General features: G+C 46.8%; 1 protein-coding gene across 1 annotated transcript; it reads left to right on the top strand.

Moving 5' to 3' along the window:
• Positions 1–1,167: 1,167 nt before the first annotated feature.
• LOC119450392 (DNA-binding protein Ikaros) lies at positions 1,168–27,351 on the top strand. The gene is made up of 3 exons (XM_037713827.2): positions 1,168–1,263; positions 2,683–2,741; positions 22,882–27,351. Exon 3 carries the CDS (start codon positions 22,921–22,923, stop codon positions 24,289–24,291), a length of 1,371 nt encoding a protein of 456 aa, XP_037569755.1. The 5' UTR covers positions 1,168–1,263; positions 2,683–2,741; positions 22,882–22,920; the 3' UTR covers positions 24,292–27,351.

Below are 27,351 nucleotides of genomic sequence, written 5' to 3'. Positions count from 1 at the left end.
GGACCCTTTGCAGAAAGGAGTTGCGCCGATGACACACGGCATTGCACTAACTTCGTTAGCTGGTTCCTCAGATGAACGCGGAAAGAAAAGCGTTGCTCGTTAAAGCTGCAAGAGATAAAACATTTACAAAAAGCTGCACATGTAGATTACATTTAGTGATTGTAGAACCTAAAAACATTTTTTCCCATTTTTGATGATAATGCGCATATTCGGAATTCAACATGGCGGCGCTAGCGACGTGGTGCGAGAGTTTGAGAGTACAGCTAGAGTAAATCTTCACTGTTTGACAAATCGCATTACCGCTAAAGATTGATACATTTTCCAAGGTAAAAAATACTTACGGGGTACAGTATAGTTACGTAACAGGTTTTCTTCTATTGATGAGTTGTGCCCGCTGTATGCGAGAGTACACCGTTTCGCTCGAAAAGTAGATACCCGATCTTCTTTCCCACAAAAGAACTTTGCCGGGAGGTAGATACTTCTTTGTAGTGTGTCACTGCGCTTGAACGCCTTTCGGGTATATGTCCCCTTACCTAAAGGACTTTAGAGTGCCCGTGTGTCAGGGGTATTACATTTTCGTGCGTCTCCGCATGCAAGATAGGCAGACGCTCAGTGCACCATGAATCCGTGCGCACTAGTCACAAACCGCTGAGTTGCACAAGCCGTCACGAGTTATCTTGTAGCACCATCTCCACATTTTAAAATGCTTTATCAGTGGACGAAGCGTTCGTGCAATCATGAAAAGTGAAAGTTGCAACAAAAGAGTGATTTGAACGCTAGCAGTCCTCTTAACCTCAATGGGGTAATGCTAGCAGACATGCCTTGCAGAAAGAAACGAGTGATAAAATGAAGGTGATAACACAAAAGGAAAGCTTACTCATGCAACATGACAGTTGTAGATGGGCAAGATAACGAGGTAGCTGCATGTGTCGCATTTGAAAACTTCGGACGCGCTCGCGTTCAACAATTCAGCGAACAACTAGCGGCGCATAGCGACCAAAAAATGAAGTTAAACGATGATCTACAATCACGCTGGTTTCGTATCAAAATTATATTACTACTAAAACCGATACTAATTTCATAATTTTGAAAATAAACACTCTGCAAATAATAAGAAAGAATTCCTTTATATTATGCTTTAAGAAAATTTTTGGTGTCAATATCCTTAAGATACGAAACTGGCTCAATTAAAACGTAAACAAGGAAATGTAAACCGTTCGGGACGCTGCGGGAAGACTAATGAGGCGTTATACCAACCTGCTGGTGAGTTGACGTTTATTTGCGACTTTCACTTTGTTGTTAAAGCCGTTTCGTCTCGTGCAACCTTACTCAAGGTGTCGGCGAGCAACGGCTGGAGCCTCGTGCCCGTGTTAAGTGCCACCGAGTGACATCCCCGAACAGGAGTGGAGGTTCTCGGCGGGGACGCATTGCCAGCCGGATTGCCAACTTAACTCGCCTGTTTTGCTCGCAGGCTCGCTAACAAAGCCACGCGCGCCGGAACGGAACGATATTTTTTTAAGGCGCGATGGTAGATTCGCAATTCTCCAAACCGCGACGCGAGCGTGTGTCGTTTTGATCCCAACTTGCTCGATCCCGCGTCGGCTCCCACCACTATCATGGAGGAATGCATGTCGGCGCTTCGCACGACGGGAAAGTGGGAAGAAATGTTTTTCGTGCTCGTCGCGGTCGAATATGTGCTTAACGTTAACCGAACGACTAGTGCGAGGTTGTTTTTCGGCGTTTAATCGCGAATGTCCGACGATTTCGACGGTTCTCAGCCGTAGTTTTCAGTTTTTCAAAGCTGACCTAAATCCCGTCGGCTGGACGACGCCTTCTCGCTCCTTGGGACGTGGAACGTCTATTGTTGTCCCAGGCCGGTTCTGTGGGACTGTCGCGGAAGGGAGAGGGCGGGGTTGTTGCTTTCAAAGCCGCCTTTTCTTTTTTTCTGCGTGTGCGCGCGCGTGCGCTCTGAGAAGCGTTTCGTATTTGGTTTTTCCTTTTCCGTCGATTAAATAGAATAGCTTTTGTTCGCCTTAGCGGTACATGTGACGGCAGCAGGTGCACTAGGCTTCCTTCGTCTCCCTATCGCATGGGAAGCTCCCTCTATCTCGGCTGGGCGCGCGGGTGTAGATAAGCGTGGCGCTTGGCTTCGGGAGGTCGTGCTCTGCATTTGTGATAGGAACTTGCCGAGTAAAGCACTCTCAACGAGTATTTATCGCCTTTCGAACTTAGTTCGCCTTTTAAACGCGGCTCGTCAAGGTCACGTGTTGGTACTAATTTGAGATCTGTTCGCACCTTCCCGTTTATTACAAGACAAAGGTAAGCGTTAAATTGTTCGAACGGATAGTTTGCCCTCTTGTCCGCGTTAGAAGAAGAAGAAAAAAAAAATCCTACGCATGTCCTGTGAGTGTTGCATGATGTCGCGAATTTTGAGTGTTCTTGCTCGCGTAAACTTCCTTTATTTTTTGGCAAATGTTGACAAACAACTTCGTGTATTCGTTTTAGTGGCCCACGACTAATATCAGTGTATACGAGCTACGACTTTTTGTCTTTGTAAGTTGCATGAAAACATATTTTGTTTTGTTATCTGTGGTGGATTTGCCTTGGTGAACTAGATTACCTGTTGTAGGATTTGAGGAATAAGGTTGCGTTGATATGCAAACTTAATCGATGTTCTTGCAGGCCCACTCGTGCTGATGGTGCGTTCCCCGGGCGTTTAATTCTGCAAATGCAAGCACAGTGTAAGTTCACAAGATGTGTGCTCTCAAAGTAAACAGATACAGTGGTAGCTGTGCATGTCTGCACTTTTTTTTTGTGTGTTTTATTGCTTACTGATTTAGGTTCTTAAGACATCTATTTACACTGTCATTATCCAGTCAGCAGAAGCATCATGTTCGAGGTATGGGGGGTGTAGAGTTAATGGCAATGTAACTGCTGTGACCGCCCATCTTGTTCAGAATTGTGCAGATGTCATTGACATCTTATTGGACTTGATATGCATTTTGTCTGTCATCAATTTTTGTGCCTGGAGATGTAACAGGCTTTTGGTTTCTCAGATTTTTTGGGGTGTTGGTGTGATGATGGCAACCTCTGGCCTTGGCAATGGGCAGACACATCTTTTTTTAAGCAAAAAACATATCTGAAGGCAAGGGGCTCTAAACACACTTGTTTCACAGAAAGAATTGTTTGGGAAGTAACTTTATTTGTTCAGGTTGTGTGTTGCTAGTGATACCGCTGGTGTCGGAAACACATAACCATTGCTTCCACTGGTTTTGTTCCTGATGTTTCTTTTGTATGCTTCATAGCCGTAACTTGATTATCAGTTGTAATCAGAGTAGGAATTGTCTCTGTGCAAACAGGTGACATTGGCTGAAGATAGGAGGCAACTTTGCGTCGTACGGTCATTCCTAAAACACACAAGGCTGTTAAGATACAGCCCTGCCAGGAATTTTGTTACACACTATCCTTGTGTGAGCAAACCATGTCTTATTTCATGTAGGAGCATGATTGACCTTTTAGTATGGTATTATAGTCTCCTTGTTGATGACGTTTTAGCTAGACTGGTGCCCTAATAATAGCAAGAGCTTGGATCAAGCGTTAGGTGAACATTAGTGACTTTCTAATGAATTCACATTTTCATGCACATTGTCTTTTTGACTGCTCTGCTTTAGTTCTGCACATGCATCCAGAACATAGCAATCCTTAACCAAGTGTGACGGGCATTGCCAGTAAGGTATCCATACCTGATAACTGCTGCAACACATCTAGGAACTTCTTCTTTGAAGTTGATTCTTAACTGATTATAATAACCATTCAATTTTAGCACTGTGTGCCATTTTTCATGAATTGTTTTTCTCTACATTTTGCTTTGAGCATCGCAAATCAGGTATTCAGTGTCCCTGTGTTTCAAGTTGTTGATTAATGCACCCTTGCATTGTGATCTGCTGGCCTCCTGGTTAGCTCATATGCTAGAGTGACTGCTATGGAAAGGCATTTGTCCTGGGAAACTGCAAAGCTTTTTTTTTTCTGAGAATCCCGTATGGGTTTCATTTGTAGCTTTTTGATAAAAAATTCGGGTGGATGACAATTTTCCCTCCCCTTCATACATTTTGCCATGTACATCATGACAGAGAATTATAAGAACTGCGATAGCTGTGACTATGTGCTGTTGGTCTCGAGGTCGTTATTTCAGACCTGGTTGTGGCGGCTACATTTCGATAGGGGTGAAATGCTAAAATGCTTATGTACTTACATTTAGGTGCACATATTAGGAACCCCAGGGGGTGAAAATTATTTCGGAGTCCCCAACTAGGCATGCCTTATAGTCTCTTGGTTTTGGCATGTAATATCCCAGAAGTGCTTTTCTTGGCTATCAAGTTCTATTATGTATGGTGTATACAACTGACCAGCCTTAACTGAAATGGCTCCACAAGGAACTTGTTCTTGAATAGCATTTGCAACAAAAGTGAGCCTCATCCTCTATACAGGAATAATGATTTTCCAATGCTATTCCTTTTTGCGTTTTCGCGGAGGACATAGCCATGCTCTGCCTATGCTATCGCCATGAACGTTCGTTCATGAGTGGTGGAAAGGAATAGACTCGAGCAAAAAGAATCTTTGTTACTCCAATCTTTATCTTGAAATGATCAGCTTTTTTTCTTATACACCCGCATTTTTGGCACTTGGCTCTTCGTACTTGACAAATAGTACATGTCCTCTTAAGGCATTCCTTCCTTCTCTGGTTTCTTAGCAGCAGTGCAAGCTCTCGAACACATTCTCACAGAACACACACTTTTCTTATAGACTTCCTTACAGTTTTTCTCACTGTGCCAGAAATTTACATGAAGTAGAAATCCCACTTGAGTGGAAAACCATGTGACATGACAGCACTTGTGAGTGAAGCCACGTGTGAGAAACATCTGCGGCGATTCAATTTGTAGTTACTGTTGCAGGGTTGTGATTGGGTGCCTCCAGTTCCCACCCTGATTTGCCCTTCAGTGATATAGCCACTGCTAACACATTTTCCATGACTGCTGTCACATGTATAGCTCAAGCAGAATTGTGCCTGGGATCAAGCGGTTGTACTTTGAGGGCACAACATCTCGCCTTGTCAAAACGGACAACGGTTTCGTTGTGCTAGCATGTCCTGAGCAATTTAATAGTAAACATTTTCCTGAGCTTTTAAAACAGTGCGTTCAATGCCCCAAAATGGTAACGGCACTCACTGGGGTTTAGGACTTGGTATTCCGTTGTTGCGCAAGAATAGAAACACTACGTGGCTGCAGTCACTGAGAAGGCGTACTTAGCTGCAACACATGAGGAGTGATGGCATAGAGGGAGTGCATGCTTGGCCACTTGACGTTTCATTCGGTAGTTGCTTGAGACACTTTGAGGCAATGCGTGACCTTTTCTAAAAGTCCTGAATTAAGTGGTCGAGCATGCATTTGATTCATGCAATGGCCAATGTTGTGACTTGTGTCAGTGTGTTACGTGTGAAATAGCTTGCACTGCTGGTCCGAACAACACTCGCGTGGCTCTCTGAGTGACGGCCCGTGAGGCAACACCGACCTCCATGCTACACTGTGTGCACCACGTGCAACCACTCCAGCAGCCAGACGCCTACGCTTCATCCGCATGAAAATGAGCCCTGTGATCCCTGTGCCCTACTTACTGCCTGCGCATCCCCAGTCACTGTGCAACATTCGACTATCATCCAACAGCTTTATGGCGACAGCCATTAGCGGACACTCGAGGCGCGTTTGTGCTTTCAGCACGGCTACCACTGTGGTGCTATCCCGGTATCGACGGTGCATGCCCAGCAAGCGCGTGAATGGTTACAAGGCGTCCAGGGATGCCTAGTGCATCTGGCTGCAGAAACGATGAAGCCAAGCTGGTTCATTCAGTAACGCAGCATAATGGGGAAGTACAGGTGTTAGCAGTGGTGTGTGTTAAACGAACCCAAGTTCTTCGGATGGCCAAACTGGTTCGTTTAGTAATGCAGCATAATGGGGAAGTACAGGTGTTGGCGGTAGAGTGTGTTAAAGGCGTACCAGATTTTTCACAAGTTCTTCAGATGAGGTTTACTTGAAAGTCTGTGTGCGGAGAAATCTTGGGCTGCAACCTGCTGTAAGCATGTTTATATTCGCAGTAAGCACACTTCAGCATAAGCATTAGTTAGGGTAAACCACTTTCTGACACTTCCAAACCAAATTGGCTCCGTCACTAGGTTTGCGAAGTGCTATGCTTTAATATTTTGCTAAACTGAATCCTGAGCTGAACTGATATATTCCTTTTCTTGGCTTGACACACTGACATCATGTAGGTTAGACTGCTGTGCAATAATTGTATTTTAGTTCACATGACATTGATTATTGGCACCTTGCTGCACGTGACAAGTTTGACACTGCAGCTGTTCATCCAGACCTGGCAGAATCGCCTCATGAAGAATGAACTCCAGATGAACTTTATAAAGACCAAGTACCTGATAGTGGATACGAGCAACTACAGCACATTCGATGTCACTGGTGTCTATTTTCCGTGCTGCATTTAGTACTTCAAATAACTAAAAGCTCAATTATCTTGGGTGATGACAGCTTGAAGCACGAAGCCAATGCATGCACTAACGTCATCTGGCTGAAGAGGCGCATGGTGGCCATTTTGCTGTGTGACCACTGCAAGAGGATCGCCTGAAGTCGAGCATCAACTGTGCTGTAGTGTCACTCATTGCCCTGCAGGGATCTGAGCGCTGGTTCGCCAGTAATGAGATTGAACGCTGCCTAGCTGTAATGAAGGTGACGATGCTACGTTGGATCAGTTATAGGAAAGCTCCCCAAAGGCTGTGTGAAGAAGTGTGGTGGACACACTGCATATAGACCTTGCTGCCGCAAAACTCCACCTACATCAAGCCCACAGTTGACAGAAATGGAAACTACGATTCATATGGGCCGACCCTTTATTTGAACGATAGTAAGCCTGAGAAAACAGTGAAATGTCACTTTTTGCTAGCAATTGGTTGTGTATACTTGCTGAACCCAGAAGTAAAAACTTCCCAGATTGACTCCATTTAGAAAGCCATCCGTCAACAAAAGCATTTAACTACAGAAACTTCAACATTGTAGTTCACTACATCCACAGAAACATGCCCTCCTCCCCTACCTCTGTGATGGCAACAAAGCGTTGGCGTGGATTTTGATGAACTAATGCCTGATCACCATCTACAAGCTGACAAATACGTAAGATAATTGGCTCCCACAGCCAGACTGTCCAACAAGAGAAAAGCCTCAAATGTCACTGCCAACAAGAAATTAAAATACAGTCAGGCCTCACTATAACTGTAATCCCAGGTTGTTTTGCTAAATGCATTTGAGGGGCTGCCTTGGTGTTTTCAACAATGGACAAGGCCAGGTGTAAAGCAAACAAACCAAAAAAAAAAACAAGTAAACATTCACTTGTACTAACACTTTGCACAGATTAATGGGAGAAAGTTTCAACAAGGAATTTATCAGCAAGCAACTTATCGGATATAATGAAGTAAATATAAAATTTTGTTGGGCAAGGTTTATTTTAACGGAGTATTCTGCTATAACAAAACCCAAAATGAAGACTCAGTCGTGATAATTTTTGTTTGAATGTGGATCAGAGTATGCATTCTGGCAGCGAAAATGCCAAATACAGTCGCAGACCAATTTTTAAGTGCCTTTTTTTTAACCTGCACGATTATTCAGGCTTCCTCTCGGTTCTGCCACCTACCCCTATAACCAGTTGTAACCGCAATCAAAATTTCGGATGCCATACTGCGTGCCAGCGAGCTTTTTCGGACGTGGGCCATGCATGCGATGCTGCAAGCATGTCACCATGAACAAAGCCATGAACAAAGCAAACATGATAGCCATGAACTCTGCACTGGGTATGAGCAAAGTTGGTGCCACGTCGACTCTGCACCTAACCGTAACCTTGATTGCCGACTCCCGATGAAGTGGTGTTGGCTAGGTGGCCTAGGCAGTATGGCTGGGACAAAAACTGAAGGCAAGCCACCGTGTGAAGCTTGCCATTGGTATGTTCACATATGCCCATATACCTCATCAGTGATAGAGCATGAGATCACAAGAACTGGCTAGACTGGCGGCTGTAGCAAATTTGAGCATGCGCATGGGCCCCTCTGTGTACGAAAAATCTGTCTGTGACTGCACTGAGTACACTGCACTGAGCACATCCGAAATGGCATATTCTTCTAGCGCATGCACATTCTGGCTAGTGGCATGATTTGGTTTTACTGCAAACAAGCTGATCCCTCATGGTGACGCCGATCGCAACATTGTGTATTAGCGTCGGTGCAAAGCGCGTATATGTAATTTTTGTTATTCCCATGCTACTTATTGGCACGGCCACGTAAGGGTCATCAAAATTCATAGAGACTTCTTGTTAGTTTACATGGCATAGACTTGATCAAGAATTTTTACCACATAAGCAGTTTCAGTTGAGGTTTCCCGCCGACTTCTGTTCCACAGAAATTATGTCAGTCATTGTCCAATCTGGCAATGCCACCCTTGCCAAGCCTGCCCACTTCAGGCCAAGTGGGTAGTGTAATGAAGAGAAGCACAGACAATCGGCCTTCTGCCAGAACGCCTGGTTTACTTCTGCTTCCTTTTCTTCGCTCCGCTTCTCCCGTGGCTCTACCATGCACTTTTTCTTTACATTCGGCCACACTGAAAGTCTTGCACAGTTTCTTGCCAGACGCTACGTAATCTTGAACTGCCCCTCAATTTTGGCAAGTGTTTTTTGGTCCTGAGAGATTTCACGAAGCCGGGGGCGCATTGTCTGCGTTGTAGACCAGAACACCCGATCAGACCAGCGGCGACTCTTGCCTAATTGTTGGGCACACGGCGCTATTTTCTGTACCTCTCTCCTGAAGTAGTGACTGGTTCTTCGTTTCTTGGAAGGCGGCGCTTTGGTGCGGGTGTCTCTGGCCCGAACTAAGTTGTGGTAGCACCCGGTAGTTGGTTTAACACGCCTTAGTGTTATATGGTGCTCGCAGCCCGGCTGTCGCTTTCGGCAGGCTTGGCATGTGGTCATGTAGGAGCAAGTATTGCTTTGCATTCTCAGCCTCGAAAATCGTTCTTGCACTTTGTACAGCATGGCTCGCTGTCCAATGTGATCTTCCTCCTTGTAGGCATGGATGGTGCACCCTATTTTCGAATGCATAGAGCTTGGGAGTACGATGACATATGGCTCCTCACTCCGATTCTTCTCCCAGGGCTGGCGCTCCAAAATGCCATCTCGAATTACAAATTTCGAGTCTCTGCTCGGCCTTTCGAGAGAGGCAGTGATTGATTTAACGTCTCTGTCATTGCTTTGCGCTTCGGACACACTCTGCTTGTGCCCAGCGATGTACGATAATCTGTCTTGATAAGCGTGATTCTCATTCTCGCTCTGTGTGCTGGTGGAGTCAGCATAGTTGAAGACTTCTGTGTTGTGGTAGTTGGTCGCCGACGACAGAGTATTAATGGCTGACCGTTCAGCGTCTGTGTCCACAGCAGGGCATAAGCCGTCGATTTTGTCGACGTGCACTTGAAGCAGTGGTAGCTCGCGCGTCTCTTAGTAAGCTCGGTTGTGGTTTTCTTGTGGGGAGTCTGTGGGGTTCTTGCATTGGCACCTGCCGCAGAATGTTGTAGAACCTTGACTAGATGGAGGATGCAGGTCCCGCGAGGAGCCTGTATACAGCGTAGCGAGAGCATGACGGCGCCGTCCGCTTTCTTGCAGCTCGGCTGCTTTACGAGAAAAAACTTCTGCTGTTGTTTCGAGGGGTTGGGCCGCCAAAATAGCCCCATGTATGGGATTTAGCAGTCCATCCAGTACGTATTGCCGAGCCGTAGGAGAAGGCCAGGTCAGGCTGCATGCGCCGAGGAGCCTTAACTTGTCATAAATGTAGACGACATCTTCAGATGGACCTTGTTGTCGAGCGCGCATCCGCATAAATCGGTCGTCGTATGACGAAGCGAGGCTCCCGAAAACTGTTAACAGTGCTTCTGCCCACTCACGCCATGTACGTATGACCGTTGTACCTGTTCCACGCTTCGGCGGCTTCACGAAGCCTTCCCTCGGCATACGAACGTTTGGCACCGTCGGACCAACCGTGTCTGTCGCCCAAGGAGTCTGCGATCTTCAGCCATTGCGCAGGATCGTCTTGGAACCCACGAAACTCAGGAAGTGCTAAGTCGCACACAGGAAGCCGCATACCATACGCGGTAGCGGATGTCAGAATCTTGGCGGGGTCTTCAAACCGTCGTGACAGTGTTGAAATGGCTCGAGTTAAATCAGCCATGGTTCCCGGTGCCAAACCGGGCAAGGAACCAGGGGCGGAAACCGCACACACTGAAGCGGCGGCAGTGGCCGCAGTACTCAGATCAGCCAGACCAATGGCCAAGGGAGCCTGGACGGCATCCGTTGAGCCAGGGCTTGTGGCAGCCGCGGTACTCATTGCAGCCGGAAGCATGGCCAGGGGAGCATGAACAACATCCCTTGCTGGCTGAGAGGTCGATAATGTCGTGGGGCAGTGATGCAGGGCATAATAAGCGTGGACGGCGTTCCCTGGCCACAGGAGGCACCCAGGACGACGAGAATCCATGTCCAAGGTAGCGTGGACGGCATGCATTGGCAGCTCGGGGATCAAGGTAGTCCCAGGTACGGCAGCCATGCCAAGGAAAGCGTTTACGGCGTTCCCTCGCCGAAAAGACCCAGGACGGCGAGACGCAGGAGGACGCACGGCCTCCGTAGTACGGTGCTTAAGGGTGGAGCGCCTTAAGACCGCGCGTTCGTCGGCTGCACCATTGTAATGTATGAAGAAGACAGACAATCGGCCTTCCACCAGAACGCCTAGTTTACTTCTGCTTCCTTTTCTTCGCTCCGTTTCTCCCTTGGCTCTACTGTACACTTTTTCCTTACAGTAGCTATATCTGACCAATTTGACTCCTTTATTTGTGTTCTAGATTTTAGCTGCCCTTCATCTCAGCTTGGTAGCAAAATTTGGGCATTATTTCGGCGGTCTTCTTGAAATTGGTTCCCGATATCGGGGCATGAAGGCCTAGCTGACGGTAACACACAGGCGGCTCGTTGTGTCACTGACTTGGATGGGCATTTGTGGTAGCTCATGCCTTGAAACTGTTAAAAACTCATCGACGTACAAAAATTCGCACGTGCATCAAAATGCTTAATTTTAATAGATTTTATCGTGCAAAATAATTTTGCGTATTGCATGTATAATGGAAATGTGCTAACTAGCTGGAGCAGCACAGTTACTAAACACTTAAGTATGCAGACATGGAACACATGAACAGTCCTGACCATTTCAGCTCTTATTTGCTTGTGGAAACTCAATCTCAGAAATATTATAATTCATTCACGTTTACCAGTGCGCAAACACGTCAGAACGCTTCTATACATTTTTCTCAACTCCTGAAGGCACCCTTGCAAGCCGCCCTACCATTGCTGATTGACCCTGACCACGTTGGGGCTAGAGAAATGTCAGTTTCGATTTATGATTTCTAAGCCGTAAAGAGGCATGTGGTTTAGTGTTGTTTTCCACAACATGCCATGGATCTGTTGTGAGAAAGCATCAGTGGCAAAGAGTTCAATGGACCGAGTTAGGTAACACCGCCAGAGTAAGTATCAGGCCTTTCTACACAAGCAAGAAATGCTGTGACTGTGTTACTCACGCAGACTGGAACTATCAGTAACTACGCGCCGCTTGACTACCTCAGTGGGATTCATTCACTGTCCGGCAGCACTAACTGGCTTTGCTTCTGTGTTCACCTAGTTTGGTTTAGAAATCAAATAGCACAAAATTTTGTTTTCCGCTGACAACAGTGTGTGTGCTTATAACGAATGTCAGACTTAACAAAGGTAACCGTCAGATATGTCTCCGTTATAACGAGGCTGGACTGTTAAGTTTTTGGGCAACATAAGACCACTGTAAAAAGCATTGCTGGTGAATGCAGTGCTGTTGTCAGATATGCAGAATATCTCGGCCACAAAATTTTTTACAAAATCTTTTTGGAGGAACGGCAATGCTATGTACAGAGGCCACCTCTTGCTGCACACGGCTTCTGTTAGGATCATTGTGCATTAAGTTTCGCTGAGTAGTGTCAGCTGTTCAGAAGGTAACCTCTCCACTGTTATGTTCATGATCTGTACTCTCTTTTGTAAAGACGTGATGAGCAGTAATAGCCGCCTCAACAGTGTAGCTGCTGTCTACCTCTCTTCCACGCTCTCTCTCCCCCTCTTGTTCCCCTTTTGTCAACGGTTTTACAGGAAGATGTGCGAAAAAATTGTTGCAGAAAACATTGAAGTTGATTGCCAAAGTGATTAATTAGCTTATGCAGACCGCAGAAATCAAATGGACACACTAACAATAGTACTTCGAAAGTATACTACTGATGTTGAATGGCAGCACAAATTATTTTCGACATGTTTTGGTAGAAGGCATGACAGTGTGACGATCAAGGAATGGCAACAATGGAGGTGATAGCGATGCAATGACGAGGTGACGGCTGCATGATCAAGGCGGCATGACAACAGAATCTTAACGACTGCATGGCGATGGCAGTATGACAACGGCTGCGTGCATGTGCTTCCTTCAGAACTTGTCTGTTCCATGGAGGCCTGAAACTCCCACCATTTGCTTTAAAATCATGCATACCCCACACGCTGTGAGAGTTTGTCTAAGAGGAGCTGTGGTGAGCCAGCAAGATGAAACGGTGCATCTTGCCAAGAGAGGTGCAACACACTTTTATAGTGAATGCGCCCAGGAGGCAGAGAAATGTGACACAGTGCCACCACAGACTACAGTATCTCAACCTTCAGACATTGCAAAGCTGTCGCACGACACCCTGTGCATCTTGCGTTCAGAGACAAACATGCTCTGCAACTTTGCTGTGCAAGAGCATGTGACTTAGTAGAGAAAGTCTGGCCGATGACCATGAAAATAGTTGAATGCACCAAAGAAAACTATTTGCTTTAAAAGTGAGAAAGATCCACTTTTGGTACCCTCATTTTGCCTCAGATGCGCTGCTTGCAATTGACTGTTAACCCCTGAGGAGATAGATGTGTTGGGCACCAGCCTTGGGTTTAAAAAAAAAAGTAAAAAATATAGTTCAGCTCTTAACCCAGACAGGCTGTTCTGTCAAAATGTTTTAGCTTCCACTCTTTCAAGGAGCTTCACAAGATTATCTTGCCCTCCATGCACGTGGCTACTGTGGTGCCAGGTTGTGATGACAGGTTTTTAATGTTTCATACGGTTCCGCGAGGTCTCTGAGAACCCAATTGAGGACAAAGCCGTTTGTTTCCGGAAAACGCACACAAAGCTTTTAATGGAACTAGAGTGAAAAGAAATGCAAAACAAACAAACAAACAATGAAAAATTCACAACAAGAAACGCACTCAGAGCTAGAATGCTATCAACGACACGAGAGTTCGGGCAGGCCGCGAGTGTGAGTGCGCACTACAATTCTGCATGGAGAAGCGGAGATGAGACGACGAAAGAAGTGGCGTTGATCTCGCCAAAGGTCGGTGTGTTTCACCGTCGAACATGCGACCAGAGAGCGGCAGCTCACATGGTCGCCTGGAGAGAGGGGACGCCGACGACTTGGCGGCACGGGCAGATGGCAGCGGCGTTCTGGTCAGGCAGCTGTGCGATGAACTTGGGCACAGGAGCTCGCCAGCCTTGGGCAGCAGTCCGTGATCGGGTAGAGTCGTGATGCCCGGGAACAGGATAGCAGGAGGCCCCGGTCGGGTGAAGTCCTCGTGGCTCGGGTCCGGAACCCGACGGCCCGTCTTCATCTCCCGGTCCGGTGGCCGACTTTCTCCGGGCGTCGTTTCCTGGAACTCCCCCCTCTTCTGCCAATGCGCCTCGCTTTTCTGCCGCTCTGGCCGATTCGTCTATTGCTGATTGGCCGCTCAAAGCTCTTTGCTTTCTTCTGATTGGATGCCTTTTCCTTTTATTTTCTCTTCTTGCGCCGCGTGTTCACTTGCCAGACGCTCTTCGATGTTGTCGTCCTCCACCCAGCACGGAATTCGCCTCCGTGCGCATTCCTTGTCGTCTCCTTCTTGTGTGTTTCCAACCACCGCACGGTGTCGCGCACTCCACACATCACACAGGTCACCAGATTTGTAATGTTTGGATATTGCTCTCACTGGACTTTGAGAATCAGTGACATGCAATTGGTGACAGAAAAGGATCAGCCAAAGCTGTTCCGGGTATAATTGCTAATAAGTGGGATGGCTGCCTTCTTGCAGTCAGCGACCGTTTTCAAAGTGGCTCAAAGAGAAACTGCATTCAACATTCAAATGCTTTACACTTATGGAACCCCTGCAGATGCTACTCATGAACAGTTTAGTTTAATAGCAACAGTGGGGAGGCAGCAAAATGTCCTGCAGTGATGCTTGCAACTCATTTTTCTTTCTTGCTTCCATTTCCTTTCTGCAGGTCTGAAAGGGTGGTCATGTTTTTTTTCTGCTTGCGTGTTGGGCATCACTCGCGAGGGTTGCTAGCCTACGCCGTTGGTGCGTCTTGAAAGGGGTAGCTGGCCTACGCTACCGGGGTGTCACACGGAGGCTAAGCAAGCCCACGCTGTCATCTGTATCTTCATGATGAGAGTGGCCTGTTGGTGAGGAGTTAACATCTGGAGGTTGTAGGAAAAGTAAAAGCTTAATTACACGTTTACAGGAGGTATCAGAGCACACATATTTACAGCCTAAGGGATACATACTTATTGTTATAGGATTACCAAGCACATGACATGTTTGGGCACGCATACTCTGTGGGGTCTTACAGTCTCGCAGGAGACCGACCACCGCGGGTTCAAGCTTAGCAAGCCACAGGGCCGCGTCAGCCGTTGCTTCCAGCACCGCTGCACGCGAGCTCAGGCCGCAAGGGGCTACCGAGCGACGCATGCAAGAACACAGTATTGCCCTAAGTTAACGGAAACCGTTTATTGAATCCGGTGGCACCACCACTGCACAAACGCCCAGGTGGCGGGGAACCAAAGGGGTCCCGGGACGCACCAAGGGCGGGAAATACAGACACGGGCGCCTATAGCACGTCGCTGCGAGAGCACAGGCTCAAGCTGTGACACGCTGCTAGGAAAAGTCCCGGCAGCTATGCTACTTGCTCTGGCGATAACCAATGGGGCCAAATCACGAGAGCTCGGGCAATCTCCTTTGGTTTGGGCCTCCGGCAAGTGTGGCTCGGCGTGGTATGACCTCGCGCAAGCACTAGGCACTGCTCTTCGGCTTAGCATCAGGAAAAGATCAGCACAAAGTACATGCTCCCCGCACGGGCAAAGGCACTGTGCGCGAGCTCAAGTCCTAGTCACAAAGGTGTCGGCGGACGTGAGGAAAGCATGTACATACCTGCACTGGCCCCGGACATAAGAGCGCCATTTTCAGCAACCCGCAGCCGAACGCGGCCGTGTAGTGACGTCAGCGCCCCGCCCCCACCGCAAACTACTGCGAGTGGAGCGCCACCGCTGAAACCGGGTGGGAGCGGGCGGGGATAGGCGGGGATAGAACAGGTGAAGCCCGCGCAATGGCGCCGGCGCATTCCTCAGTCCCCACAACTCGCACACCTATCTACATGCTTATCGGAATACAGCACACAATATGTCCACTTAAATATTGCCCGTCTTCCCCAGATCCATACGCCAGGGAAATTGCGATGTCGCATCCCCTCGAACAAGGGGTGTGTATGCACCTTTGATTGTTGAGTACTAAGTGAAAAGAGACACAGCTGGAACACAATGCTCATTTTCCCAGTTTTGATGCACCTTGGCTTGTTCAGTGGGCTGGCATGAAAGACTAATCTTTGCACGAATTAACTGGCTCTCCATCGTGGTCGGCCTGGGCTGCTTGCAGTGGTTGCATGATCCCTTTTTTTACAAGCCTGTTTAAGGAAGTTCTTGTACGAGTCCTGCTCACTGTTTCATCATCATGGTCCCATGAAAAACGCTGCTGTGTAACTAGTACTTCATAAGCACACAGGCCTTGGAAGACAATTTTCACAAAGACTGCAGGGGTGAGTTTCGTGAGTGGGATGTGTTTTAACTGCTCTGCAACGAAGACAGGCCTTCTTGCAGGGATGCCTCATCAGCATCACGCTATTTAAAAGCTTCAGTGAAATGCTGTTCCTGCCAATACAGTGGACTTCCGTTAATTTGGCTCTGGTTAGCAATATTTCGGTTAATTCAATCCCGACGGCAGTTCCCGGCCGGCACCCATGCATTTCTGTGAGACCAAACGTTTGTTATTTTGATCCTGAAATTGGCCTTTGCCGAATAATTTGAACCTGACCAGTCAGCATGCACGCGTTTGACGCTTTTAGGAAAGGTACCCGGTTCCCATGGGTAGCGTGATACGAGGGCCAAAGGTACGGGCTGGAGGAGATCCCGACAGTGATGAGGCAAGAGGTAGCCAAAGAATAATGCTTTTACTTCTTAACGAGGACGAAGCATGATGACGAAAAAGCCGCTGAATGCCAGAGGTGCCGGCCTTTTATGTCCACCGGAGGAGGAGGAGGTTGTTGCTCTGCATGTCCGGGCGCGAGAGGGGTGTCAGCAAGGGAGAGAGCACTGCACAGGGGCTGCGCATTCTGACATGCCCACAGCTCGGTGCAGCGCGTTCACAACAACGCGCGGCGCGTTCATAATAGCTTCCCCGCCGGGGTTTAGGTCTATCGCAATAGACGAGTGTTTGCAGCCACTGTCCAGAGGGATGGATGCCTTGCAGGAATCCGAAATGCAAGTTGCCGGGCCGCTTGACCTTGATGTGGTATGGGGGTCTGGCCCTTAGCGGTAGCAACATTGTCCTCCTGGGAACTGAGAACTGCACCACGGCTAGGTGACACAGCAACACTGATTAGCAGACGCCACTATGCAAGCCCAGCTTCACATTTTTTCTGACAGTTGTGAGCACTGAAAAGCCGTTCTGTCGTTGCTCTTCGTTTGCAGTTGTGGCCCCATTGCCTACGTTGCTTCACTAGAGGTATGCCGTTAAAAACAACCAGCAAGCACCAGACAATTCCCCCAGACATCTACCAGGCTAATCTTAAGCCAACAAAATAAAACTGGCAGGCGATAGGTACAAAGATCCACAGCCCAATGCATTCGTCAGGACCATCACTTCTCTAAATTAAAGGAATAATTATCCTCTTTGAAGAGTTCAATGACATTTTGGCAACAACCCTCATAGATGAAATTCAAATCACATCCAGGCGCACTTGTTATTAGAAGCAGCGACTTAAGCCATCTGTATTGCCATTCATTTTTCCTTTCCTATATCATATTCAAAATTAAATGGCTGCAGTGCGAGGCTCCAGCGAAGAAGCCGCCCGTTTTTCCCTGGCATATTTTTCAGTCAGGACAGGGGACAGTGGTCGGTTTCAACTACGAACTTCCAGCTGGACACGTAGCAGGATAGTTTCTGAATCGCCATAAAAGACGGGCACATTCTTTTTCAGAAGCACAGTTAGTTTCTTCTCGGGTGCTTTATTTCCTGCTGATATACATGATCGGATGCTCATTTCTCTCCATCTTTCTGACAAAGCACCGCGCCTATGCCAGAAAACGGATTAGTCATAAGTGCCTCCTTTAGTGACTGGAATGCATTCTCTTTTGCATTGTTCTACACAACTTGTTCCGGCAGTTTTTTTTGTGTGCAAAGCGTTGATGAGAGGGCCAGCTATTTCAGAATATTGCGGCATATACTGCCTGCAATATCCTGCGAGGCCTAGAAATGCCCTAATGGCGCTCTTAGTTTTTGGCTGAGGATATGACGAGATAGCCGTCAACTTCACCTCAGGGGGTCTGCGGAGACCATATCCTACAACGTGCCCCTGGTAGTTGACCTCCTGGCGACCTAGCTGACATTTTTCAGCTTTAATCGTAAGTCAAGTGTCTCTCAGCCTCGAAAACACACTCCTTAGATGAACTAGGTGCTCTTCCCAGCTATCGGAAAACACGGCCACGTCATCTAGGTAAGGCACAGCAAAGTTTTCCATACCGCGCAGCACTTTGCTCATGAGACTAGAGAAGCAATATGGTGCATTTTTGAGACCGAAGCTCAAAACACTGGGGGCAAATATTGTGATTGGTTCCGTGACTATCGGAACAAGCTGCATAGGAACTTTACATTTGTCGTGCGGCTTACCGATACGTTTACAACTGTCACAGGATTGCTTGAATTCCATTATGTCCCTTAAGCAACCCGGCCAATAAAACTAAAATGAATGCCTAAATGTCCAGACCATCCACAACCATGGCAAAGCTCGAGCAAATCCCACCTGTGTCTTGTAGGCATTATGAGTTGGTCAAAAATGATGCCTCGCTTATCTCTATCCTGGCGGAACAAAAGGCCATTTCGCTTGTGCAGAACTACGTTCTTTCTAGAAATTCCTTCGTACACGGAGTCCTGCAACTTGCTAATGGTTCCGTCTGACTCCTGATCTTCCACAAACTGAGCCTTGTCAAGGGAGAGCAAGTGTTCCAGACTACTACACGACGGCGGCAAGAAAATGCCAAGCTCTCCTTGCACTGTCTCATTTTCCTTTGCAGCCAGCTCTCGCGCTTGCGGAGATTTGACTTCCGTACTAATCCGCTCGATCGGCAACGCTATCATGCGTAAGCCCGTCTGCGTTCAACTCGGGTGTGTCGCATGCGTCTGTCGAGGCAGGCGGATCATACTTCAGCTGCGTAGCTAGTCCTCGTGCCTTTGAACAGTTAAGCGCGCATACCTCTCCCTCTCCAAAGCTAGTTCCCATTTCCCTCAGAAGCATCTCTGATTTATAGAAAATAGGTACTCCTTTGGAAGTCTGTCCAGAACCACAGCCTCAGTAGTGAGAGCTGCAAAGGGCCCCCCTCTATATGGACGCGAGCGAGAGGCAGGCAAACGCTGTCTTCCTGCACCATCTGCTGTATCCATGCACACTTGCCAGTGAAATCCTTCGCCCTGATGTAAAGCGGATGAACAACATCCATGGTGGCTGCGAAATCTTGGAGAACCCTGCCGCACTTTCCATTTACCGTAGAATTCTTTCATGAATGGCTTAAGCAGCACTAAGTTCTCATCGTCGCCATTGACATAGGAGAATACAATGCGCTGATTTCTGTAACCAGAGGGAATGTGTTCCGTTTGATGACATTTATAGCATGTTATCGGCTTCTGTGCCTCAAACTGTATGTTCTTTTTGGCCTTGAAAGGAGCTTTAGGTAATGTCTGGGCTACTTTCTCCGCCTCTCTGCCTTTCATGTTCTCGTTGTGTCCGAAAACTTTTGCAAATCAATTCTCCGCGCCTTGTTTTGGAAACGCGTCATACGTCTGCCCTTCACTTGGATGCGATATGTGGCATGACGCGTATTCCTCGGCGAGCTCAGCCGCTTTTTCAACTGTGGTCACGTCGGGCCTGTCGAGGATCCATAAGCGCATTCGGTGAGGGATCGTGTTGTAAGACTGCTCAAGGCACAAGCACTCGACTACCTTCGCCATGACTCCGTAGACTTTCGCACTCTTCAACCATTCAACAAAGTTGAGCTTTATGTTGTATCCGAACTCGGCGTATGACTCGTCTTTCAACTTTGTGGCTTTTCTAAAGAGCTGCCGAAACGCCTCTGGAGACAAGCGGTACCTCTTCAGAAGACTGGATTTTACAACATTGTAATCCTCATACTACTCCGCGTTAAGTCTCCCCATCTCGTTCGCTACGTGACAGGTCAATACGGTCAACAGGCTTAGTATGTGTATATTATTATGAGCTGTCTTGCCTGTCATATGGGGTTTTCACTCGGACAAGAGCATGCAGTCAATTTCAGACCAACCTTCAAGAAGTTGAGAGTTGACAGCAGGAATTGACTGACGATGACTCGCCTTCCCTTTCCCCCTTTTTTCTCTTTCTGCTCGTTGGGAATTATATATATTTGCACAGGGGGGGGGGGGGGAGCTTCAATAGAGGTGTTGTTGGCAGTCAGCGCTCGTCCTGTGTTCTCTCTTGTCCGTGTTTTTTTAGGCGCTGTTTTAAATATGAATGATCCGTACCACCTAGCTCGCACCCAAACCCTTCTGAGTCTTTGACCAAAGCTTGACTAGTAGTCTAATCTTTTACATTTTGAACACGGCCTGTGCAAGTGTCTTTATTCATTACTGTACAATATTGTGTAACACTCCACATTACTATACAGCAACTGAACAAAGTGTGTGGAAGCTGCAGTGCCAGTTGCATTGGACCACTTTGCAGGCACAGGAAAGCTGATCGAACGCAATAATCAAGTATCGGGAGGCTTCTGCACGCTCTCTGACTTGACAACCATTGCTTCGTGAGCCTAAAGAAGGCAGTAAAAACAAACCAGGTGCCTACTGCAAGGAGTAAAAACGAATGCTCCTTGTACAATAGGAACTTAACCGTCATCGCATTTGCAAAGCTACTGCTTTCCAACATTGCATGTTTATCACTATGGCTAGTATTGACGCCAACAAATCTTTACAGTACATTTATTGTGTGATCTGACTTACAAAAGTTGGAAACTAGGAGCCAGATGGATATTTGGTATATTTCAGTTTTTTTTTTTTACTCTCTGTACTTTTACTAAAAATAACAAATTATTACTTTAATTCGTATTCCTTGAGGTCCTCCTTTGAAGTTTTACATTCTAAACACCGGTGATCAGGTTATAATTTTATGTATCATGGTATGCATTCTGACTACGTCTTAAAATAAAGCATTAAAGCCCTGAAAATGAGCCCATGCGATAACGAATGTATCTTGATGCAAGAATAGTTGTACAGGTGTGCCATAAGAATTGGAGGAACAGATGCATACCTGCCAACTCTCCCGAATTGTCTGGGAGCCTCCCGAATTTTGATCACATCTCCCTATTGTACGGACGTGACCTCAAATCTCCCGGAAAGTGGCCGCCACAGCACAGCGTCTGGATTTTTTTTTTACACCCTATCGCTCTCGTTCTATTCGCTCTATAATATAACCATGCGGGAAAGCAGCGTGGGAGCAGTTAGTCACCACCATGCACCTTGAATCGAAGTAGCAGTCGCAGGCACCACCACAAATGAGAGCAACCGACGGGTGCTGCCATATTGTATTTTCCGGATTGGTTCGTCTCGGGGTGGTTCACGCATGTTTAGCAATCCAGTTGTTAAATGACCGGGGGTGCCTAGGCTTCAGTTGGCTTTGTCAGATCGTCGAGTTAAGTTCGGAACGCCGAACTACTCTTTGTGTTTCCCCGAGTTTAGTTGGAACGATCGATGGTGCCAAGAAGTACTTGCAAGCATTTCTTAGGTCATCCCCGACTGAATTTCCGTGCTTTGTCACTTCGCGGAAAGATGACAAGTATGGATTCCTTACTACGTGCGCCTGTGATGTGAGCGTTTCGCATGGTGGCAAAAATTTTTTTTTTTTTGGAGGCGAAAGGGGTTAAAATATTTCTAACCCCCCCCCCCCACCCCACGCGACGGTCTCCCGAATCTTTATGTTGCTAGGTTGGCAGGTATGCAGATGGGGTTCAGCAGTATTGCTTGCCTAGCAGGGAAGCGTATTTCTATTTGCACCCCCGTACAGCGCTCGACCGCTGGCGCCGCGCTGCGCCGCTCGCGCGTACCATGTTTCCAGTCGCTGCCGTTGGAACGGAGGAGGCGACGGAGAAAACGCTGGGCTGGTGGTGACTAGCCTGCTGTTGGGATCGGTGGTATTATAAACGCATCACTGTTTTGATGATCCAAATATAATCTCACTATCAGGGAGGGAGCAGTCTACCTGACTGGAGCAGTATTTCTTTATTTGGGGTGTTGCTACGTTGCGCTCCGCAACACCCCAACGACCGCCGCTTCGCGTCGGCGCCCGGCACCACGGCTTCCGCCATGGCGCCGGGGTTCAAACGACCGCGCTGGCAAACAGAAAGGAAAACAAAAGAAAAAGCGTGATATTAAGAAAAAAAAAATCGAGCCAGGGCGGGATTCGAACCCGCGTACACATGATCCCGAAGCGAGCGCCGTAACCACTGAGCCATACAGCCACACTTGCAAGGCCTGCAAGCATGCAAACCAACACAATGTTTTTGTGTTGGAGGTGACTTCATTATAACGAGGTTCAACTGTATAGTGAAAATAACTTTTGTATAGATAGCTCTTCCTAATTGGCACTCTACAATAATTGAGAAGCAAAGTTTGCGTTATACTTTAATTATCAGAAACCTTTCGCATGTAAAAGAGTGTGCATAAGGGAAAATCAATGATTCTGCTGTTTATGGTATATAAAAGCATATTGAAGCTACATCGGAGTGGAGCTAGTTTCCAATGCATCAATTGAAACTGTGGTCACCTTTAAGTTTTATTCTTGATAAACCAGACATGCCAAGATAGCGACCAAACTTTGGTGCCAAGTTGAGAGGATGAGAAGAAAAAGTCTGCAGCACCATTCACTGCCCGTGAAGGGAGCAGACAGTTCAGAAAAGGCTATCCGTTTGGCCTGAAGCAAGCAGGCTGGGCACCGCCATGTTGACAGGGGTGTGATTTCCATTTTATCATGTTACCAGAAACCTATGGGCGATCTAGCCATAAAGCACTTCTGCGGTAAAAGAATGCTTGGCCATTAATGATCACAAGATGGTATGGACATCAATTGGTCAATACTTGATGTAACACACGAAAATGATGGAAAACCTTTTGATCATTCTAGGCACATAGTGTCTCTGTACATTTGTTTCATTAAAAACATCATTGAGAGTTAATGGTTTCTTATGCTTGAATTGTAAATTCTCACACTTGTAGATAGAGTCGTCGTTCCTGTACATTTTTGCTGTCACGATTTTAACTTGTTGAATCATTTTCTAGGTTTTCAGGTAACACTGCCACCGTGTAGAGCTGCATAGGATGGATCTTGAGGGGGAAGTGACAACACCCAGAAGTGAAAGCATGGCTGTGTCCGTACGAGAGATGAACAACACGACTACCGCAGCAAGCAACAAGTCTGGTGATGAGACCGTACGTGACAACCGCTCGTACGAGTGCGATGTTTGCTTCATGCGTTTCACCCAATTTGCCAACATGCGGCGTCACAAGCTCAGCCACTCGGGCATCCGCCCTTTCGAGTGCCGCTTGTGCCTTCGGCGTTTTTTCCGCAAGGACCATCTTGTCGAACACACCGTGCGCAAGCATTCAAAGCAGAGACCACTGCGCTGCCCCTTCTGTGCAAAGACGTTTCCCTCTGTGCCCATGCTCAAATGTCACCTCTCCAATGCCCACTCGTCAGGCTACACTCCGCGCAGCAACATTTGCAACATATGCGGTTTTGTTGCCACCTCAGCCGGCGGAGCGAAGATTCATTACATGACCTATCACGTTCGCAGAGCCCTGCGGTCGTCATCCCCAACAGGAAATTCACCAGGCCTTGCTTCCTTGCTTTCTTCACCATACCAGGGTCCAAATGGTGAAGTCTGCACCTTAGGGCCAAGTACCATGGCGGCAATGGATGTGTACCGTGAGTCCTCCGAGGATGGTGTCGGTGCCATAGAGGTGCATCACATTGAAGGAGACTACTCGGAAATATCGCCTCGAATCACGAGCGTAACATCTCAGCGCGACTCCGCTGACAAGACTGGTGAGGAGGATGACGATGACATGATTGTGGTCAAGTCGGAGATGCAGGAAAGCATCACTGACACACTTGCCGCCGACAACGGCGACAGCAACAACAACAACACAAATGCCAGCAACAACAACAATGCCTCTACCAGCGCTGGCACTGGAACATCTGGAGCTGATGAGAGCAGGGATTCTCCTCGGGACAACCAGTCCTCTGCCGAAGACCATGGGTTCATTACCTCTGATACAGGAAACTGGACTATGCCTTCATCGTCGTCGTCGCAAGAACACTGCTCCTTGGGGACCAGTGGGCAGTGGAGTGCAACAGCGGTACACGGAAATCACGACCTTGGCATAGTCATCTCGCCTCCTCCGGCTGGGGCATTCGGGTCCACTTCTGCCGGCGATAAAGCCGACGAGAAACAGATGCGCGGCACGCCAGAAACATCTACTGCGGACGGCGACAGTGGCGTTGACATGCGCTACCCAAGCCCTCTGGCCTGCCAGTATTGTGATGTTGTCTTCTACGACCGCACCCTGTACCTTCTACACCGTGGTGCTCACTCCTTTCGCAAACCGTGGAGGTGCAACCTTTGCGGTCACCAATGCAAGCACAGGTATGACTTTGCCAGCCACCTGGTTGCTCACCCGCACATCTGACAACGCGTGCCGGTTGATCACTGTGGAGCACCGCCACCTCGAGGATGAGGAGTGGTTGTGACGCATTGCATTTGTTTATCCTCCTTGTTGCATTATATGTGGTGTGTGAGATGTCACGATGCCACGTTGTTGTCGGGGCGGTGTGCTGTCATTTCTGAGAGCTGTATTTTATAGAGAAATGAGGTCTTCTGTTTGTCGGCTGCGCTTGACGAGTGGACTGGTGTGAAACGCAAGTCTGAAAACAGCGATCAACCGGTGAAAAAATGCGTGCATGCCCAATGTTGTGTTGACTGATCATGACTGTAACTTCTTTCTGTGGGAGTTGGCAGGCTACAGCTGCCCGTATGGCTGATGCTCATGTCTTGCAGACTAGCATTTGTCTAAGGAATGTTGCCTGTTGGTAACTTCAAATGAGTGGGTGCCATCTTGCAACCATTCTGAACATCCCTTCTTTATCCAGTGTGTGCCTTATTCATTGTTAAAACAAAGCATAATTGCTGTTTTTACTGCATGTTTACAAGAGCCACCTGGCTCCTTTCTACTCACAGTTTATCTTACTCTCCATGTCCAAGCATGACCTGGGCCTTTTATGTGGTACCATGTTGCAGCATAATGATGATGGAGGAGCACAATTGCTCTGTGTGTTAATTAACAATTCTAACAATTCACCAGTCTCTCATCTGCATCACCAAAGTGCCTTGTTGCATTGCAGGTAAACTGAACTTGTTCTCCCCGTATTTGGGGTGAATCTCAGTGTTGACTTTTTTCTTCTTCTGCTCATGACCACAGGTCTTTGTATATTTACTCCTGCTTGAGCATAAGCTATGCATTATATATACATTTGTTCCTGCGTTTGTAGGACACATGGCTCCATTCTTTTTTTTTAAAGCACATACACATGTTATGAACATGTTGCTGTAGAGTGATGGTGTACTATTTTTATTGTGTGTGTATGTATTACAGTATCAGTAACACTGACAATTGTGCTGTTGCAATTTTCCTTGTTGGATTGTGTTTAGAGTCAGACTGCATAATAGGGTCTCTAAAAAAGCCTGAAATCACTCATGTCCACTGTAACTGAATGAATGCAATCCTGAACAGACTATTGTGAACAGACACACGGTCTTGGAACATGAACAGGACTAAGGCAACTTTTGGTCACATTTTATGTAGTAATAAAAAAAAGAATGCATTTTCTGGTTTGCAAATAACATAGAATATTATTTTTCGATGATATATAGGGAGTGTTCCTAGGAAAGGATCCGAGCGTAAATGCTCTCTATTATTGTGAACAACTTTTTGTTTACTGAAATTTCCTCAGTGATTCAGGTGATAATGGCTGACAGCAGTCATAAGATGACTGTGTGTGTATCACTTTCTTAAGCCAACATATCATGCCTTATATTGATTTTCTAACTACAGAGGCCTACTATACCTGTTTAGATTTTATACTATTGTCCACATTAGCTGCCATGGCCATATGAATTTGCATATTTGGCCCCGCCCGCTTTTTCTTTTTGATGACAACCAAGGTGCCTTATAATGCCAGAGTTTAACATTCCTACGCAGATGCTACTTCCAATCACAAACCATTATGGACGCATCATCAAAATTTGTATGAGCTGCAGAGGTGCTTGAGCCTGACTGACTGTCAGGGATTCATTTTATTTTCACCACCTGTCAATGTGTTAGCTGTGTTTTTCTTAATTCGTGACTGTGGTTTGGTGTGTTGTGTTGAACAAAATACATTTTGCTTGCAGAGATGGTTGCTGCGCTAGCTGTATAGTCTAAAGATACCAGCTCTGGTCTCTTTTTATACCGGTGGATCAAGTTGCCTATAGCGTGACTTGAGAAATGCAATATGTTGTGTATTGTGTGTGTGGTTGTGCAAGGTTGAGCATGCTTTGTGTCTTCTAGCAGATTGCTATCATTTCAAAATTTGAGTGTGCAATATGGTGTTGGGATCCTCTTGTCACTGCTTGTGCAGTGTTTTTTTTTTTTTCTTTGTTTTCTTGCAAATTGTATGTCTGTTGTTTGTCTTGTGTTGCTTCAGTTATAATGACAGTGTAGCTGTCTATGGGCACTAAGCCTATATTGTTATTATATGGATTAGTACCAGTGGCACATGTCACGCTTTGTTTAGGTGTGAAGTTTGATACTGAAACTTCAAAATGTCCGACGCCTGTGTGCCTTAACTTCACATTCAGAAGCCGCTAAGAATTGTTCGAACTTCAAAACGTCTGATGCCTGTGTGCCTTACTCCACATCAGAAGCCTCTAAGAATTGTTCTATTTCTTATAGCTGTTGCCACGGTGCCTTGCTGCTTCCACTATTCCATTCTGCCTTAATGAAAGTATAAGCTGAAAGTCTAAGCTTAAACTACAGACTTTCTTGAGGTGCATCCGACCACGCAAGTTCTTGGAGCATGGAAGTTTAGAAAGTGATATTGTCATTGCATTTGTCTCCCAAAAACAGTGTAGAGGTATGCATGATGTAATTCAACATAACATTGTCTTATACTATTATGTTGCAAATTATGACATAAGTACATATTTAGTAAATACACGTCATATTTTGCAACATCAAAATATATGTTACAGTGAATTACATTACTGATACCTGCATCTCTTGTTCATGTGTGACAAGCTATGTTTTGGTCTCGAAAGCGAGCTGTGGGAGGTCTCTGGCCTCCATAGCTTTGCCTCCTATGTATGGAGCAAAGTGCAAATTTGAACCAGAACACAGGCAGAGTGTAAGGGCTGCTTAAGGGAGTACTGTAGGTTGCACAGTACGGTTTTAGGATGCATGCATTGGCTGCAATGAAATCTCATTTTTCTGCGGGTTCCATGCTTCGAAAAGCTTTTGGGGTTCGTGGGTGCAACTTGTACATCGAAATGCATTTGTTCAATCAAATTACTATGTATGGTACAGCTCACTGTAAGACTGTTTCCTATAATGCGAAATTAAAAAGGAACCCCCTCCTCCTTCCTTTCTTTATTTTACCAACAAGGAATTGTAACCCATTTTCTTAGCATATAAAGTCTTCCTTTGTACCTTGTG

Source organism: Dermacentor silvarum, chromosome 4, assembly GCF_013339745.2.
Source record: "Dermacentor silvarum isolate Dsil-2018 chromosome 4, BIME_Dsil_1.4, whole genome shotgun sequence".
Classification (NCBI taxonomy): Eukaryota; Metazoa; Arthropoda; class Arachnida; order Ixodida; family Ixodidae; genus Dermacentor; species Dermacentor silvarum.
The sequence above is the reverse complement of the archived record's forward strand: the minus strand, read 5'-3'. Positions and strand labels throughout refer to the sequence as shown.

Coding starts and splice junctions, on each gene's coding strand:
- LOC119450392 (XM_037713827.2), top strand. CDS start 22,921: ATGGATCTTGAGGGGGAAGTGACAACACCCAGAAGTGAAAGCATGGCT.